At 32.7% G+C, this 18,705-nt stretch overlaps 1 protein-coding gene across 1 annotated transcript; it reads right to left on the reverse strand.

The window, feature by feature from the left end:
* Positions 1 to 529: 529 nt before the first annotated feature.
* LOC105831408 (sodium-independent sulfate anion transporter) lies at positions 530 to 5,388 on the reverse strand. Its single transcript, XM_028193490.2, has 9 exons — positions 5,190 to 5,388; positions 4,934 to 5,088; positions 3,978 to 4,275; positions 3,579 to 3,891; positions 2,922 to 3,083; positions 2,622 to 2,762; positions 1,490 to 1,635; positions 1,237 to 1,389; positions 530 to 1,130 (listed from the first exon to the last, which is right to left on the reverse strand). The coding sequence occupies exons 1-9, from the start codon at positions 5,322 to 5,324 to the stop codon at positions 906 to 908; spliced, it is 1,728 nt and encodes a 575-aa protein (XP_028049291.1). The 5' UTR covers positions 5,325 to 5,388; the 3' UTR covers positions 530 to 905.
* Between the last annotated feature and the right edge of the window lie 13,317 nt (positions 5,389 to 18,705).

Below are 18,705 nucleotides of genomic sequence, written 5' to 3' on the forward strand. Positions count from 1 at the left end.
GTTATTCAATAAAATTGCAAGTATATTTCCTGTTATCTACTATAAATTATATATTTTTTTATAATGTCTCCTTTTCTATTTTTGATATGTTTGAAATATTACGTTTTATGTAACAGATATAATATTAAGATAGAAATTTTCTGTTATACCAAAAAAATGTACAGATGTTATTAAGTTCAGATTTATATAATATTGTGATATTGAGCAATCCAAAATAGATGCTTCGTCAAGACTCGCTTTAAATCTTTATAGAGCTTAAGATACTATGTTTAAAAAAATATGCGTTCTGTTTAAGTCTGTAAGTTTTCACAGATGAGTTCAGTTACGAATCGCAGGATATGTATCACAAAATTGTTAGACTTTGAAACATATCCATTGTGAGAAATGTTATCCAATAAATATTTAGCATGTAAGATGTTCTTATGTTTGATTTCTTATAATTTTAAGATAGAATGTTTCAGAAAAATATACTCCACATGTACTTTATTTTTCTATCTTATTATTGTTTAAATAACTGTACTCTACTCTGTTAATAAAGAAGGTATAGTTTATTTTTTTGGACTAATTTTATAAAATAAATACATTTTAATATTTTTATATCTGATAATTTATATCACATTATTTATTAATCCCTTAAAAATCACTAATTTTTAAAGCATATATAGATTCTTTGTACAATCAATTATAAATTCAAAGTTTATTAATATAAAGAATATGAAAGTAAATGTTTCCAAGCGTTAATAATAATATTTACATATTAATATTGGCATATTGATTAAAAAGCGAAACATACAAAAAGTATGAGGTGTTTAATCGAATACTGCACGCATACGCGCGCACACGAGTAATATAAAATAATTCTATACGTATCGTGTATGTATATAAAAAAATACTGAAAATGTATATCACAGCCATGTGGAAGCCCGTTCTTCCGTTTTAGGAACGATTATATCATTCTGTGTTGCACTTTTGGATTCTCCTAAAATTGCAATTAGATCCATTTCGTCTCTCGCTATTAAAATTTGCTTGTCAGATAGCGACTGAATTTTCGCTAAAATATTAGGTTTCGGTCGCAACATTATTAAGTAGCAGTTATTCTTCCTAAAATCCTTTATCGTCATACTGATGCCCTAAAAATGCCATCAATTTTTAGTATTTACGTTACATGAATTAATCATATTCTAAAAATGCGTTTTGTATCAGTATATATAAATAACTAAGCAGTTATTTTGAAACCTGTGCGGCAGTGAAGTCTATTTTGTCAATATGTTCACAATCCAATACGACATTCACACCGAAATTTTTCGTTAAATACATTTTTAGGTAATCTACCGCAGGGAACAAAATTCCAGCAGTAGGGCGGACTAACAAGTAATCTATTGCCGAGATCTGCAGGGAAAAAAATGTTTAATCTTTTATAATTCTTAATATATGAAATTTTAAGGGTAAATGTACCTCTAAATTCAAAAACGTAGTTTCATATCCTTACCTTTCTGTGTTCGACATTTATTGTCGGCCGCGCATTGAGATATATCAAAATAGCCAGATCAAATATCGTACCTATCAAAATTCCAATTTCGACTCCAACGAATAAACAAGCAAGGAACGTGACAAACGCCGGCATTAAATCACGTTCTGTAAAGAAAAAAGATATTTTTGTTAATTATTTGCTAATTTCGTTAACACGAACTTTTAACGAATTATTATAGTAAAATGTGAATAAAATCAAGCAAAAGATTTTAGCGTAATGCCAGTAATTTCCTAGCAAGTGGCAGATTAGCATTAATTACTATATAATAATAATATAGCTAAACATGCTTAAAAAATGTCTTATAAAAATTAATTTTCAAAATAACATTCAAAGTAATTGAAAATATCTCTAAGACATTTCTTAGACAGATATGACACGTTATTTTATTTTTTAATAACATAAAAAATATTCTGCTTAATATAAAAGTTTTAAAAATTGTCTTAAAAAATATACGACCCTTACTAATGTATTAAAATGATATCGGGCATAATAAAAATTCGGAATTATTTTTATATTCAGACATAATTTTAATTCAGCAAATTATTATTATGTCCCAACATAATAATTTGTTGAATTAAAATTGTCTGTACATAAAAATAAATTCGAATTTTTATTATGTCCTGACATTATTTTAATTCTTTAATAAGTATTATATGTATAATTCATAAGACAATTATTTTTTTAAACTTTTATATTGAATGAAATATTTTATGCTATTAAAAAGTGAAACGGCGTTCTCATAAAATTATTGTTATGTATATTAATAATTGGACGAATTAGAATGATGTCAGGACATAATAAAGATTCGAATTTATTTTTATGTACAGGCATAATTTTACTTAATTCAGCAAATTATTATTAATAATAGTTTACTGAATTTAAATTATATCTGAATATAAAAATAATTTCGAATTGTTATTATATCCCGACATAATTTTAATTTATTAATAAAAATCGTATTTTTCTTAAAACAATTTTTGAATTTTTTATATAGAATAAAATACTTTTTATGCTATTAAAAAGTAAAATGGTGTGCCATATACAGACGTGTTGTCTAAATTATTTTGGTTTATTATTTGAATATATTTACTATTGCACCTCCAGATGGGAAGGATTATACCAATTTCTATCATAAATATTACTGCACTAATTATGACAGTGCTCAGTGTCGCCCTCGGGATGTAATAAAAATACGGTGTCAGTAAACTTAGCGCAAGTATGACTAGAATACCTGAAATTATTTGTTTTTATTAATATTTCTTTGATTCGTTATTTTTTTTTTATGTACGTTACTCTTCCCATAACAAAATGCATAATCTATTTCAGATGTTTAATTTAATTGTTAACGAAAATATATAAAAATATCATTAAAATTGTCAGTGAAATTCACCAGTGTAAATGCCTCCTAAAGGAGTTCTGACCCCAGAAGCGTTGTTCACTGCGCTTCTCGAGAAAGATCCTGTGATAGGCATCGATTGAAAGAACGATGCGACTACATTGCACAGTCCGAGAGTTAGCATTTCCTGCATGGCATCTACAGGCATGCCTCGTGCTTTAAAAACAATAAAATAAATGTTGAGAGATAATTGTTACATAACAACGTGATAGAATAAAACATGTCGCACGCTTGGCTTAGTGCATCCGGTGACTCGTTAAGAACGACAAATCGATGCAAAAATTCGAAAAAGATTCAACTAAATCTCAGCTATAGTTAATCAGTTTTTTGTTACATATAAAAAGTTACTATTTAAAAATTACAATACATTTTTAATATAAACACAACAATATGTATATTTTGTATAAAAATAAACTCAGAATGTAAAATCTCACTTGAATAACATTATTTTAAATTGTTAACAACGCTTTAACATATGAATTTATGTACATACATATTTGACATATATATATTTGTCTAAATCCATGTGTTGAAACAATTATATATAGTAATTAATTAAAATTTAGCTCTTGACTTCTACCTTTAATACCTCTATTAAATAAAATTACGAAATAATCTGATATAATGTAATATGTATTAAAAATGTTGTACAAAAAGCTTTTGCGATGGCGACGTTTCCGATAATAGAGATGAGCGGTACAACCAAGATGCCAAATTTAAAATTCTTCGTCATATCAATGAAACTCTCAGTCTGGTTGCCGACTGTCCTCGAAAACGGAGGTAGCTCGACAGTCGGAAAACCGGCATCGATGTGACCCGTGAGAACGTACGGTGCCTCGCCGTGCGTTTCGAAGATATAAGATGCAACTGCACAGAGAACAACCACGAGAGCGTTCCTAGTCGTACCGACTGTCCAGAGGAATCTCTTCAACGTAGTATTAGTTACCTTTTTATCCTTCAAATACTGAAAAACAATGAATAAACCGTGATATATAATCGATAATATCTCATCATAGCTGTTTCTGTGTCAGTTAAGTTTAATCAATATACCCTCAGGATAAATAAAAATAGGAGGCAGCAGCATGATAAAATTAAATCCGGTATCTTCGTGTCGGCGATGTGATGTGCCAACTCTACCCAGATCTCGATGAAGCTTTCGCCGTGAATATTCAGGCCTAACAAATTTTTTATTTGACTGCAAGCGATGATGACGCTCGCAGCTGACGTAAACCCGGACACCACCGGTATCGATATAAACTCTATTAAAAACCCCAAGTGTAAAATGCCGAACAGTATCGTGATGCATCCCGACAAAAAGCAAAGCAAGGCCGCGTACTCGGGAATTCCACTGAAAAAAAATATCAAACTTGGAATATAAGTGCAGTTTTTATACTGTACAACCTTGACGCAAACGAGCTTCACCAGAGATGATTTACAAAATATACTTTTTACAATTCAATTATGTTATAGTTCAAGTGATCTCGTTTGATTAGCGTACTCTTTCATCACGCAACCGGATGAAACTTTAAGCGAGAACATTGTTATGTCAATCACGCGCACAATGGCATGTTCAATATAAGCAAAATTTGCTGAGTAAATACAGTTTCCGGCCAATAATCCTAACTGGTGCTGCAAAATTTACATTTTATATTAAAAAAAATTAGCGGCTCCATAAATAATTTTTTTTAAATTTAATTTAATTTATTATAATATTTAGATATCTAAAAAATATTTTATTTATGACACCGATTGAAAGCGGTCACTTAATTTCGCTAAAAAATGCACTTAAGTAAGAATATTCGAGTGTGTTTAAAACTGAGCTTGCTGAAAATAATGCACCGTGGTTGACTGATAACAATCTTTGTTTGCGCGACACGAATTTGACATTGCGTCGAAACGATATGCAAAGAATCGTCAAAAAGTGCTCGTAATCACTCACGTCGCATCGCAAAAAACTCATTAATTATTTTACAAGACTTATATTTTTGCAAAAAGTTTTAATATACCTCGCATATGTCCAAGTCAGTAAAGATATCAGTGCTGTCGGGCCAACGTTGACTTCTCGACATGTACCGAAAAAGATATAGACGAAACTCCCCGCGAACGCGCTATAAAGCCCGTATTGCGGCTTCAAGCCCGCTAAGCCTGCATAAGCTATCGCCTGTAATCGCAATTATTACGTTTTTCTTTTTTAGCACCAAATAACGACTGAATAGCGTCAAGCAAACAAGCTTCATAAAGCGTCTATCGCATTTTATGTACTTGAGGTATCAAGGTCAATCCGACGGTGAAACCCGCAACAAGATCGCCCAATCCATCCTTCAGTTTGTACTGTGGCAACCATTTCAAAATGGGAATTCTGTTCTTAATTATTCCTTTGAAATTAGTTATGGCCATTATTTATCCACCTATTATATCGATTGTCTTTTTAAACGTTTCAATATGAATTGCAATAGGAGATCTAGAAAAACGATAGGAAAAACAAAATGAGACAAATACTTTTCATTACAGCACATAATCTTTTTCAGATTCTTACTCATAGAAAACTATATATATATATATATATATATATATATATATATATATATATATATATATACACATTTCTAAGTCTTGAGAACAATACTTGTTAATTTATTTTTAAATCTTTTTATTTTATCAAAATATTTGTTAATTATTTTCCTTCTTAAAAAAAATATTAAAGGAATTAAATAATTAAAAGAATTTAAAAGTTCCTAATATAAAATCAAATACATATCTAGACCTTTTACTTGTATTTAATCAGACGATCAATTAGCTGCAAATAAGAATTCAATTTTATGGAATAACATTTACAATACATTACTCTATAAATAAAATCATCGTGTGATCTTACTTGGTTCTAATAGAAAAATATTCAACTTACAAATTCATATGCAAACATTAACCGACACATCATCTGGTAACGATTAGGACTCACGTAACATCATCTTTTTTTTCGCTAATTGATTGCGGGAAATCACTGCGTTTGATTATGTTGTATCATTTAATGCCTCGTGTATTAATGTACTATAGACTTGTAATTTAAACAAAGAAATCCAACTGTAGGATTAATACTTTACTCCGACTTTTCATGTTTTCACACACAAAAAGAATGCTTTTTGCTTAAATATTTCAAAATTTTAGTTAGATACAGATTTGTAGAAAATAATTTTATTGAACATCCAAATTTTAATTAAGTTGTTCAAACACGGTGATAAATGCAAAGTTTCGACATTTTAGTTTTTAGCTTAAGCATTCTACATATAATTATTTTGAGAATCCAATAAAAAAACTATTTTCGGATGTATATTTAGCTAAATGTTTAGATTTTTCAAAATTTTTTCGTGTACTTATCGTGAGAACGAAATAGCCAGAACGCGACATAGCGAATGGAAATAGCTTACCATATAATTGCATAAAAATTTCTGATAAACACAATTACCACGAAAAAAATCACATAGTTTTCCGCATTAATGTTCACTTTATTAAAGGAAGATATCACTGTTCCTTAAAAGCAAAATCAATGAAAATTTTTTTTTAAGAATTAATTGATCGCGATTGTAGTGCGTTTTTTAAAATGAGAAATCCGTTACATTACGTCGTTAATTCATATATTACGTATTCACATATCGCATATTACTATCTGTTCGTTGCGCTAGTTACTTATACAATCGTTTTTCACATACTCGTTCTACAACTGTGCACACCTCTTTTCCTCTTCGCGTGCTCACGATCCACACACGGCGTTCACGTGTTAACGCATGCGTTTGCACTCTTTCTGTGACATCATCGTCAGAGATCATCGGCGGGCTCAGATCGCCAATTTATCCGACAATTGGAGGGTCTTTCTCATAATACCCTGTCGACTAACTAACGAGGCTTTTGGATTCTCTGGCACCATAGTTCTCAAAGCGACTTCATCGTCCTTTAATCTCGTGTCCTTTAATGTATCATACCCGTTACTTTCAATAACGAATACATCTGAAACAAGAATCCAAAACATTATGTGGTAGTTATAATATTTATTTCTTCCCTTGAAATTACAAGACCATATGTATTTCGTGAAATAGTAGATATGCATTTAATATGCTCCATTTGAAAAACTAATTATTGAACTTGAAATTCAGTATACTTTGCATGAATAGCTGATGTCTGACTTGCAAATTTTTACTCGAAATAAAATACTTAATGTAAATAATGTACATAACATTTTCAACAAAATATAAAAGAAAAATGTAATATAAAGTGATTTCATCAATGCAAATTTCATTGCATTTCTTTATAAGAATATAAAAAGAATGTAAAAGTCCAAAAATATCTTTCCTCTGATATATTATTATTATAAGAACATAAGAATCTTATTTAGAAAAAGAAGAGATAACTGCAGCTCCTTACTTTTGATGAATGAATAACACAGGTTACCATTTGTCCGACTGTGGATAAAATTTCAGATTAGATTATTTTTCATTATTTATCCGTATGAGTAAAATTGAATTTATTAAAACAGTTTTCTCTACGAAAATAATATCAAAACTGTAACTTCGATTTTAATTTATTATAGGTATGTAAAAGAGTAAAAAATAAAAGTTACGTATTTTTTTGTCATTTTAAAGCAATATTTAATTTAAATGGAAGATCATATATATATATATATATATATATATATATATATATATATATATCAATTAAATTAATAATAAAAGGGCATTTTATCTTCTGAAGATCTTTAATCAACTTAAATTTGTTCAAACACTTCTCCATTTCATGTTGACGTGTTAAGTAAAAAAATGCGGAGATAAACATATAATTTAACCGACACTAATAACAAAACAATCACATCCGTTGATTGTCAGTAGCGGAAGTAATGTTTTATTTCATGTAATTGAACATGACATCGCAGAAATTACGTAAAATCGAAGAGAACGACAAGCATGAAAAAGAAAAAAAAGGAAGAAAAGAAAAATAAAAGGGTTTGGTACTCTTATTATAAATTACATTTTTTGTTGCCACTTTTTTGGTTCGTTATAATGGTTCTCATCCGGTATTTATCATTGAGTCTGACATCTCATGTAACTTCTTATTTGATTAATTCATCAATTTCTGTCTTGACAATTACTAAAGAATAATATAAATTTTATAAAAACATTCTCATGCAAGTATTTACTATATAAATTACATAAAAATCAAATTATTAGAAAAAATAACACGCCGATTTATTTAAAAAACTATTCATAAAATAGATTAAACAACGCGTTTTATAAAAGATTTGTTGCACATTCCTATTTTTCTCCTAAAACAAATTTTTATTCGAATCTTTTTTTTAATTGCTCCATTTTGTCTTAAGAAACGCGTTTTCCTTATTTTGCATACCAAATTAATACTCGTTTCTCTTTATTGGTCAGAGGAAGAGAAAAAGAACTGTGCTTACCAGTCGCGTCACTGCAACGGAATTTCGGCTGCAAGTATTCGTAACGGAACAACTGGCTCCTTAACAGCGGTTTGAAGCGCCGTGCACTGTACGAAAAAAAAGGGGGTAGTATAAACGTTTTATCAAACCTCGATCGCCGGACCCGGATCTCTGAACCTTTCCGCGACTTCCTACTTCTTTTCGTAAACAAGAAACTTGCTGGATTCGCGCTCAAGAGTTCTTCACCCTCTTTACATGTGTTCATCCATCATCCCGTACCTTCGTGACTCATCATCTCTTCGCTCGATCGCCAGCTTCCTGAATCTTTGGGAAGTCTTAATTCGATATACTCGTCACCTTCTGTCTTCAAGAACGCTTCATAAATCGTGTTACGTACAATATTTTGAATTACCGGAATTACCTGTTAGCAAGTTTAATGTAAATATTTCAATGTAAATATAAAACGTGTGATGAGCATAAAAACTGATATGCTTTGTCTCATTAAAATAATTTTATACAGAAAGATATTTTCCTAAATTATTTTTACCAATCGTCCAATTTGATTTTTAAACTTTACATTTAAAAGTGTCATAAAAATTTGACATGTATCATATTCTCATATTTAAATTTCCTGAATTTTCGCGAATCTATAATAATCTTAATTGATCTTCAGCATATCGATTCTAAATAAGAGAAGAGTCGACGATTCTCCAGGAAGGTCATAATTGGATAATCAATGGTCTTGTCATATTTGCGAGCGAGTATAATAATCTCAATTCATGTAAGCTATCACCTCGATTGATTTCAATCAACTGCGTGAGAGACAAACCGGTGAGAGATCAAGTTCAAGATCAACGATCTTGCGCGAGGGTCGTCATTAAGAGGAGGAGAGAAATATCTTCACGGTGAGTGACTCCTGGGCCAAGGACTTCGACCTACAGCTGACTTCTGCGCTTCGCGCGACGATTTACATCTGATGGCCTCCCATCCAATCGAATCCCACTTCCATTTTAAAGATGTTTTACCGACGATTGAAGTATTCCAAAATAAGACAGCACTTACGGTCCATCGTTGATTTTACTGTGCAAAATATTTTGTAACACTGTCAATAGATCTTTAACGTGACAATCTAAAACATAAATAAAGATTATATTAACATAACAATGAGATATCGCTTCATCAGCATCTTTAAAATTTAACTCGTCCTAGATTTTAAATAATTCTAATGTAAAAAAAATCATCTCTTTTCCAAGAAATCGTGGGACGTGTTATACATTGCATGCCGGCTTCAGAAGTGGTCGAACTCAACGGTTAACTGTGTTTCGACCGTAAAATCGTCCACGTGACCGAAATCGGATTCGAGGATTATATGAATTTCCTTATTACCATTGGCGTATACATACGCTCGTGTGAATTTTGCAATTGCATTCATGCACGCAAATACACGTAAAGCTACACGCTGCCATAAATATGCTTAGAAATTATAAGTTTATTTTTTTCTCGAAAAAAAAAACCATAAGATATATAATTACAATTTTTATAAAAATAACTTATTTATAAAAATTAGTATATAGTTTTATGTTAGAGATATAAATATCAAAGCTAAATGACAAAATATAAGTAGTTCAGTAATATGGATTGTCAAATTATTTTTAAATTGATTTAATTTTTTTCTTAAAGAATCTTTCATCTCATTTGTAATATTCAAAGAACTTTTCAAACTTAACAATATAACAATAATATAAATAAATATAATATACAAAAACACTGCAAGCGAGCAATATTTGAGAATCTCCTTTGAAGGATTCTGAAGTAACACTTTTTATTCGGGAATCCCTAAAAAGCGGGCCATACCTTGCAACTAATTTGCACACTGCGGTGCATTTGTTTATTGACGAGTCAGTACAGGTATCGCATCGATGTACCGTTAAAGATTTCCATCGGGCCACCAAGCGATGTCGTGAAGAAAATTTACACGACATGCAACATTAAAAAATGCATTATAGACGCAAATAAATACGTTGTCGCCTGAAAAGCAACGGTAACTCCGTGTTACTCAAGAATTTAATATGTACCCCCACATATTTCTCGTATCAATCTATCAAATTTCCTTTTTTGTCGTCGAATATGTTATACGTAATGCTGAATAGTTAATAAATTTTGGAAATATCCGATTCTTCGGTATAATATTTCAAAGATTCGAATTTAGATTATATTTCTTTTTATAATAAGCGCAACAGGATTACACTACAACTGTTATTAGATTAAAACTGATTTAAATTTTCTAAAAAAACCTTAAATTGAACAAGATCTAAAAATAATAATAAGTTTAAAATAATTTGTGTGTAAAAGTATTAATATTTTCGAAATCTAGAATTTAAATTGACATGCAAAATATACTTCCGTCCTTGGTATCTCGTCCTCATTTCGTTTATCATTACGAAGCCTTGAGCTTTTGGGGGTCATCACATTTTATCATTAAGATAATATAAAAAAATTCTAAAAGGAAGAATTACATAAGTAAAAGATTTATGGTACAACATCGCAGCATCCAGAAAATATTTATGTACGCATATATTTGTAAAGCGATAGAGCTTTACGGTTCTGTCAGGTTTTATATCTTAGTAACGTCATGTATAATTTAAAAGATATTCTATCAATGTTTTGAGAGAGAAAGAAAACGACAGTGTTTTAAAGTATTGAATTAAATTCATGTATGTTTGATTAAAAATTAATTTATAAAAAAAAATTTTTTCTAAAGTAAAATAAAATTATTCGCAAAATCATACGCAACATGTACGAAAAGATATTCTAACTAAATGCTATCTATTGTAATAATAATATTAAATATCATATAAAAATCGAGAAAAAATGAAATTTGAAATAAATGTAAAATTATTTATGTCAAAATAATATAAATAATATATCTAGAGAAGATCTAGAATGTGAGACATTTTGAGACATGTTTAGTTCATTTAGAAGAAATAATACACATGGTTTGGTTTACGACGAGGCAAATTCGAAGGGTAATTATCACGGAAATAAATGTAGTGAAGCATGGCTCGGAGCGATAATCTGTGGTTGAATTGATGAGATAAATCCGTCTATTAATCATACCGTTTAAACCTCATGTAATCAGTTTATAAATGCCAACATAATACCATGATATTATGCTATTTCGAGATCAATCTTTTGTTTCAAACAGCTTTATGATAATAAAGAATGTCGATTAAACCTTTTACATTAGATAATTGACAATAGGATATAATTTTTGTAATTTCTTTGATCGTTATTTTATTCATTAAAAGCCGCTAGGATTGTTTGCGCTCGTCGCCGCAAATATAAATCAGCATGGCCCCATTACAATATCCGAAAATGATAATGTCCTCTTAAAATTCTTTTGTAAAGGTGCCGTTACACTTTGTCCGTTAAATAATCCAAAGGAAACGTCCGGTCAAAATACCTGCGTCATTGAATAAGTTTGATGGTAAACAGAAGAACACACATATATTCTCTTAACACACACATTCTCTTGATATACATGCTTATAATAAGAGATGATTTTTATATGTATTATTAATGTTATTGTCATTATATAATATTATTACATTATTACTGTACTACTATTAATGTGTCACCTATGACATACATTTAAAAGATTGATAAAGAAGAAATGTCAAGGTTCCAAAAGAATGTGTGTAAAACGGTTGTTGAGATATATTATCTCGATCCCAATTCAATCCGTAAAATATCATCGCACCGCTGTCAGCCGCAATGATAATTTTGGTCACGAAATCCAGTCCTTTTCTGGGTCAAGGATAAGCGTGTCTTTAATAATACCGCCACGTTATGTCGTCTTATCAAATCCAGTATACACCTGCAAACTGGCTTTGATAAGGTGACATGAAAATTAGTGACGTACGAATTGACATTGCCCTAAAAATATTTTTCAATTACCGTGAAGACATATTGTTGCAAAAACATATTTTTCGAAAATATTCATCATGCATTATTTGCTAATTATCAACTTCTTTAATTAATGGAATCAATTCTTATCAATGAAGTTCTCGAGGGAGGTCGGTATAATTATACTTATTGGATTTTATAGATTGTTCAAGTAACGACTACCCTCTTATTTCACTGCCGCTGAACGTCTCGCCTCCCGCAGCTTGTTCTAACATATCGCTACGCACAACGAAGATAAAGAAGATTTCCGATGGCCGTAAATGTCGAGTTTTCTCAAGAAAACAATTCAGAATATTAGAAAAAAAAATCATACGCGCTCCGTACCGATAATCCTCTTCCCGAAACGACGATCGTAAGACACAAGTGCGATGAACAGAATTTTATAGACCGTTAATGATAGCCGACACGAAGTCTGTGATTCACGTCTCGTCCTTGGATTCGATGGATCGAACGAGGAGAGCGCGCTGAACAAAGGATGCGGGAAGCGGCGCGAAGATGATTCTGAGGAGGCGCAGAAAACTCAGAGGGAGCAAGAACAATACGAGGAGAAACGGCCTTGTATGATTATCGGTTTCAGCTGTAATCGTTCGTAAGAGAGGAAAAAAAGCGCGCAAGGGCAAAGTAACCTGCGCGAACGTCGAAAAAGAGTAAATTGAAGGATAAAATCTGTCTTAAAGATCACTAACACTTTGGCCAGAACAATGGCCAAGCCTCGTCGAAATACCGACTGACATGAGCTAGGTGCGGATTTGGTGCCGACATACGCGGGTGATGCTCTTAAAATTTTAGATTGAATAGAGACGGACGGCGCAACTACGTTGCCAATTCCGTTGGGCTATCGAGAAAAAATGTCGGGAATGCTGAATGAATCTTTCAAGCAGGACGCCTCGCTGTGCGCAGAATAAATGAACAGAGCAGTGTCATTCTCTAGAATCGATCAGCGATACTTTTACAGTTGATTCCGCGACCGCTAGAACGCATCTACAGTCGTTGTTTCGTCGTGTGCGGATAGATTTTTTTCCTTTTTATAAGAGCCGTTAGAAGTACGAGACTTTGTTATCTAAATTTTCCAACGGTACTCGAATGGGAAAACATTTTGTCCCATTACAACGACGCAATTTTTCAGGTAGTACAGATATACAAATATAAAATAAATGATACGAAACAAATGTGGTAATATTTTCAAATATTCCACAATATAAGAGAATTTATGAAATTTTGAACAAAAAACTGTCCCGAAATAATTGTACAAAAATGTGGCATCTGTCAAGGTCCGTTAACTCTTTATACTTTAAAATAACTCCATAATAGCGCCGATTAGGAAATAGAATGGCGTGTCTGCATGGGATTGCCAATTTCAAAACGTTTGCATAAATATCAAAAGGCATTATTATTTGTACCACTGCAACGTAAATCAAAGCGTAAAAGTAAATTGCGTCATTAGAGCAAAATTAAATCCACGAAATTATGCCCGATGATGTTCTCATATTTTTCGACTGATTCTTAACTCCGTCTTTGATCAATCAAGTAATTATCTATTATATTTTTTATCTTGAATAGATTTTTTGTGTGCATAGCTAGATACGAAAGAGCGCGTGTTGCACCTACTGGTTCTTCTGCCAATGCCACGCGGACCCATCAAATGGCCCTTTTTTTGCCCGCTCGCTCTCTTTAAATTGATTTCCTCTTGAACATGATTAATATCGTGTTAAATAGCAGTCACATCCGTGATAAGCGACACTTTAAACGGAGTGAATTATATTATTGCTGTCATGTATATTCACGGTGTGGTCTTTACGAAAATACTGATTATAGCAGCCCGTTGTCCCCAAAGTATTATAAATGCTCGACTCCTCGCGCTGCCATTCGTATGCGTTCCACGTCAAGTCATTAAGGTGACAAATTAGCGTAGAATATTCGCAATTAAATCTGCCTGTCCGAAAACATTGTTTATAAACTTATTTTTTGTCGTTGGATCTTACCAATTTTCATCTTTTATAACACGTTACATTTACAGTTACTTAAAAAGTAGCGAATCATTACCTTTCAGGTATTTTTTCATTAATTTCTTGTAATGTTTATGCATTATTATTTTATGTACAAATCACTAGTTACTAGTTACCAAAAGATATAATTAAATTATAAATAGAAAGAAAAAAAGTTAAGTTATAGTTACTAAAAAAAAAGTAACTCCGTGACTTCGTTAACAAGTAACAGGTTACTTCCCAATCCTGACCACAACTAACTTAATTGATCTACTTTTTTAAATACAAAGAATAAAAAAGAAATACACGCTCAATGTATAATTACTTGACAAATGATAGATTTTTCTAGTGAAAGCTTCGGGCTCTCGGAGATTAGAGACCTCGTTCCCTTCGCCGCGGCGATAAATAATCATTGGTCCTAATGAATTCGTGCGGCCCGTAACTACAGGTCCGATCTTCGAAACGGTGTTCCCTTCCTCGTTTTTTCGCGATACCGAGAAACACTTCTCGTATCGCCGTGCATCAGTAATGCGTTACGTTTACGTATAGCTCAGACAGGTCGAACAACGTGTCTCTTTTCGCGTAGTAAAAACGCGGGGACCCGGAGAATTAACACACACCGTGGTCCCCAATGCTCTTTTTTGCTCGGGCAAAACCGGCGCGGTGGTTGGCGGTTTTCTCAACACCGACGTTAATTACCTCTGCGCGCGTTGCACGCGGCGTACGTGCGGGGGAACCTGAATTACGGGGTCTCTGAACGCAAAAACCCGCGTGCGTCGGAGGTACGCGCGGATCGCGCGAGCGGAAGGGAGGAAGGGAATGGAAAAGCGCGCGCGCGAAGGGACGCGAAGAGGAGCGCCGGTTATTTATAAGCCGTTAAAGGTGTACCAGTACATCGGAGCCTTCAGACCAGACCACGGCTGCTCTCCTCTGTGTTTCTTCGCCTCTTTTTTCTCTCTCCCTTTCTCTCGGTGTTCGTGACATCGACGCTCGGTGAAAAAACCGCGAGAGAAGCGGAGCAACGCTTTATGACGCTTCGTGCGTGCCACGTTGCGTGTACTCCTCCATCATCCTTTTCACTTTCTTGCCGATTTCATTCAATTCTAACGACAGATAGAACTTGTTACAAATTTTCAATAAAAAGAATATTTGTATATAAATCGGTATATACAATCGGCATTACATTCTAAATTCGACGAGTCCTCTTGATCCGCTACTCGACCGTCGCCGCTCTCGCCAGATATGTTCCTGCAATGAATTTTTACGATCACTTCGTGTACTTCTCTTTCCTTTAATTCTTGGAGTGCTTTCTTGCACGGGAAGTATGAGAATAAATAAACTGCGTGAGTTGCCACATTTAACTCGACGGGGGTTCACGAATCGGGTAAATTTAAATTTGCAGAATAAAAGATTATTGCTATATTGCAAATTCGCGCGGTACACATAATTACACTTTGAATGTGTGTATGCATGTGTGCTCAATAACTGTACATCATGTAGAAATATATAAAGCGCGCATGCGAAAATACTTGGAATATTGAAGACGGCTCGAGATCTCCGTAACTCATAAATCATCAGCTTCCACTCGCGCCTATGTATTCATACCTATGTATGCATGTTGACAGGATAGTCCATCTTTTAAATACATATATGCGATGCGCGTCTGGACTTTTAAAGCCCTTTTGGTCCTCTTAATGACGAGCTTCATTGTATGCTTAAATCACTACCTTCGAGCTTGATGATTACACAGTTGTCAGGTAGCGCAAAACAATAATTGAACATTGATAAATTATTGGATCAACAGGTTATCAGTAATTACAAGCGCGCAAATAAAGTTCGTGAGAGAAAATTGCGCTTTGCCATTATGCAGCTTTTACCCAGATAGAACACAGAAGTCACAATAATGTCATTTGTCACTTAATGACATCATGATGATGTCATAAGAATACCTTTTATGTACTTATAAGTGACAAATAAAATCACAATGACATCATTATGATGTTATTGTGATTTTGTGTTCTACCTGGGTATTTGTCTATCTCGAGCTTCTCTTAATTCGGAATTCTTAAATAAAAGTAGATTTTCCTCGAGCCCAGTACGGCGAGCGTACACACAAGGAGAAAAATATAATACGAATAAAAAATATGAAACGTAAATTATGAAGAGTCTTCGAAGATTGTATTATAGCCGCCGTTATTATGCTAAAGATAAAAGTCCTGTGACAGGTGACTCACCGGCCTCTGTCCTCGTGAACGGATAATTCATGGATCGGGCTGGACTTCCGCGCTTTATTCCGCCGCTCGTTAATTCAGAATCCCTCCTGTAGAATGGATCGTCCTTTTCTTCTGGGAGTCTGCGACGAGACGAAGATCATGCACGTCTTGGCCAAGGCGTCCACAGCGGAAATTTTTCCTCGGAGCATTTATGGCAAGTGTACTTTGAAGTACGATCCATTGTACTTCCTTTCTGCACATACATTTAGTTCAAGTGTAGTTTGCCCTCTACGTAATGTTTCAGAGGGAGGTATTATGTTTTCGAAAAATAACATGTAGCAAGATCCAAGTTTTTATTTTTTCTTACAACATGTCGTCCAATTGTTTTAGATTTTATTCAAACTTGTTCTTAAATCAAAGAATTTAAAATAGTAAAATCGTTTAAATTATCAAAGAATCTAAATATTAATGAAAATGTGGGAATAATTCTTCGTGGGAATAATTAATGTAGTACTAAAATAACAAGAAAAAAAAAATTTCATAGGACTCGCGAAATTGGCAAAAAAATATTTCCATCTTCAGTATCGTTTACAATTAAAATAGAAGCTGCCGACCTCGAAATGAAATGCTCACCTAATTAAAAAATGTCAAAATGTAGACTGATAGTTGCAGATATAGTGGATATGGTTTTACTAACATAATCGAATTATAATTAGTAAATATTGGTAAAATAATATAATTTTGATGAGTTTTCTCTAGAGAGAAAACTTATCTCAGAATGAACAATTGTCAGTGAGAATAGAAATTCGGAAATAGACACCACATAAGTAATACAATAAGATAAAAAATTAATAAATATGTAACTGCGTGCATAATTTTTAAATTAGTCAGAGTTTAAAAGTAAAAGATAATAAAAAAAATAAAATAATAAGTCTTAAAACTGTGACAGTCAAAGGTAAAATGATAATGAAAATATATTAATGTTATGCTTTAAACATCTAATAATTGTATCAATTTTTTGTGCACTACCTTCCTTCGTTTTCGCTGTTATCTTAATCATTTTCTTTCAAGAAAAAAAAATTAAAAGATATACCTTTCGTATCTCAGATAATTATAAGCAGATTGATAAGAGTGATCAATTATTCAGATTGCGGAGACAACATCGAAGAATCTGCGGAAGCTGCGGCAACCGGTGCAAGTTCCACGCTTCGATTCCTCGTTGCTCCTGCTAGTTGTCCTCGAGAATCTTTACGGCGTAAATAGAAAATAAATGAGCGAGCATCGTCCCACGTTCCCACGGGATTCCTCGTTACTTGGGACTCGCATGGAACGGCATGCAAACAATCGCTGATGATCGCTGATAATCGTCGCGACCTCGGGTCCGTCACGGACCAAACGTTTTCGTTTTCGTTGTATTTTTTTCATTTCACCGCTCTCGTCCGTCATGTTTTCATAGTCGATTCTTTTACATTTTTGCAGCATCCTGTTACGCAGAGTTCATTGAACCGGGGCGGAGCAGTGACCGTCATCTGTAATTTGGTTAACAATAACCTCAGTAAAAAATCATACTCTGTCTTATATTTCGATATTTATATGCGTTTTGTATTTTCTCGTAAACGCTAGATTAAACAACTAGTCACAAAATGTTATTTTTTGTTTTTCGTTTATTTTGATAATTAGATGAAGAATCGTTATTAGAATATTAATTTCACTTGTATGATTGATTTTTCCATGATGTTTTATGTATCATTTTAATATTTTGCCAAAGCAAGAACAAATATTTCAGATAACTTTAACCAATATTTTATACAACCAAGTAAATTTATTTAAAAATATTCGCTTGCAATTCATGTAACAATAAATTTTGTCATAGATTTATGAATTTACCTCTATATCTTATTTAAATTCTTGTATCAACACTTTACTCTTAAGTTTACTGTTTTATTTTCTGTTATACGTACAGGTAACTATATAAAACGTATAAAGACGTTTTTTGATGACAGCACTAGGAGTAGTCGGGTAAATGCTCCAATATTTTAATAGCTTCATTGATTCACTCATATTCTCTGAGCTCTTTTCATTCATTGCATCAGTGCAACGTGACTCGCAGCTTCTTGATAATTCATTTTTTTTTAAATCTCTTTATCAGATTCATTACCGCCGATATAAATATCGGAACCTGTTCC

Source organism: Monomorium pharaonis, chromosome 9 (genome assembly GCF_013373865.1).
Source record: "Monomorium pharaonis isolate MP-MQ-018 chromosome 9, ASM1337386v2, whole genome shotgun sequence".
NCBI classification, from domain to species: domain Eukaryota; kingdom Metazoa; phylum Arthropoda; class Insecta; order Hymenoptera; family Formicidae; genus Monomorium; species Monomorium pharaonis.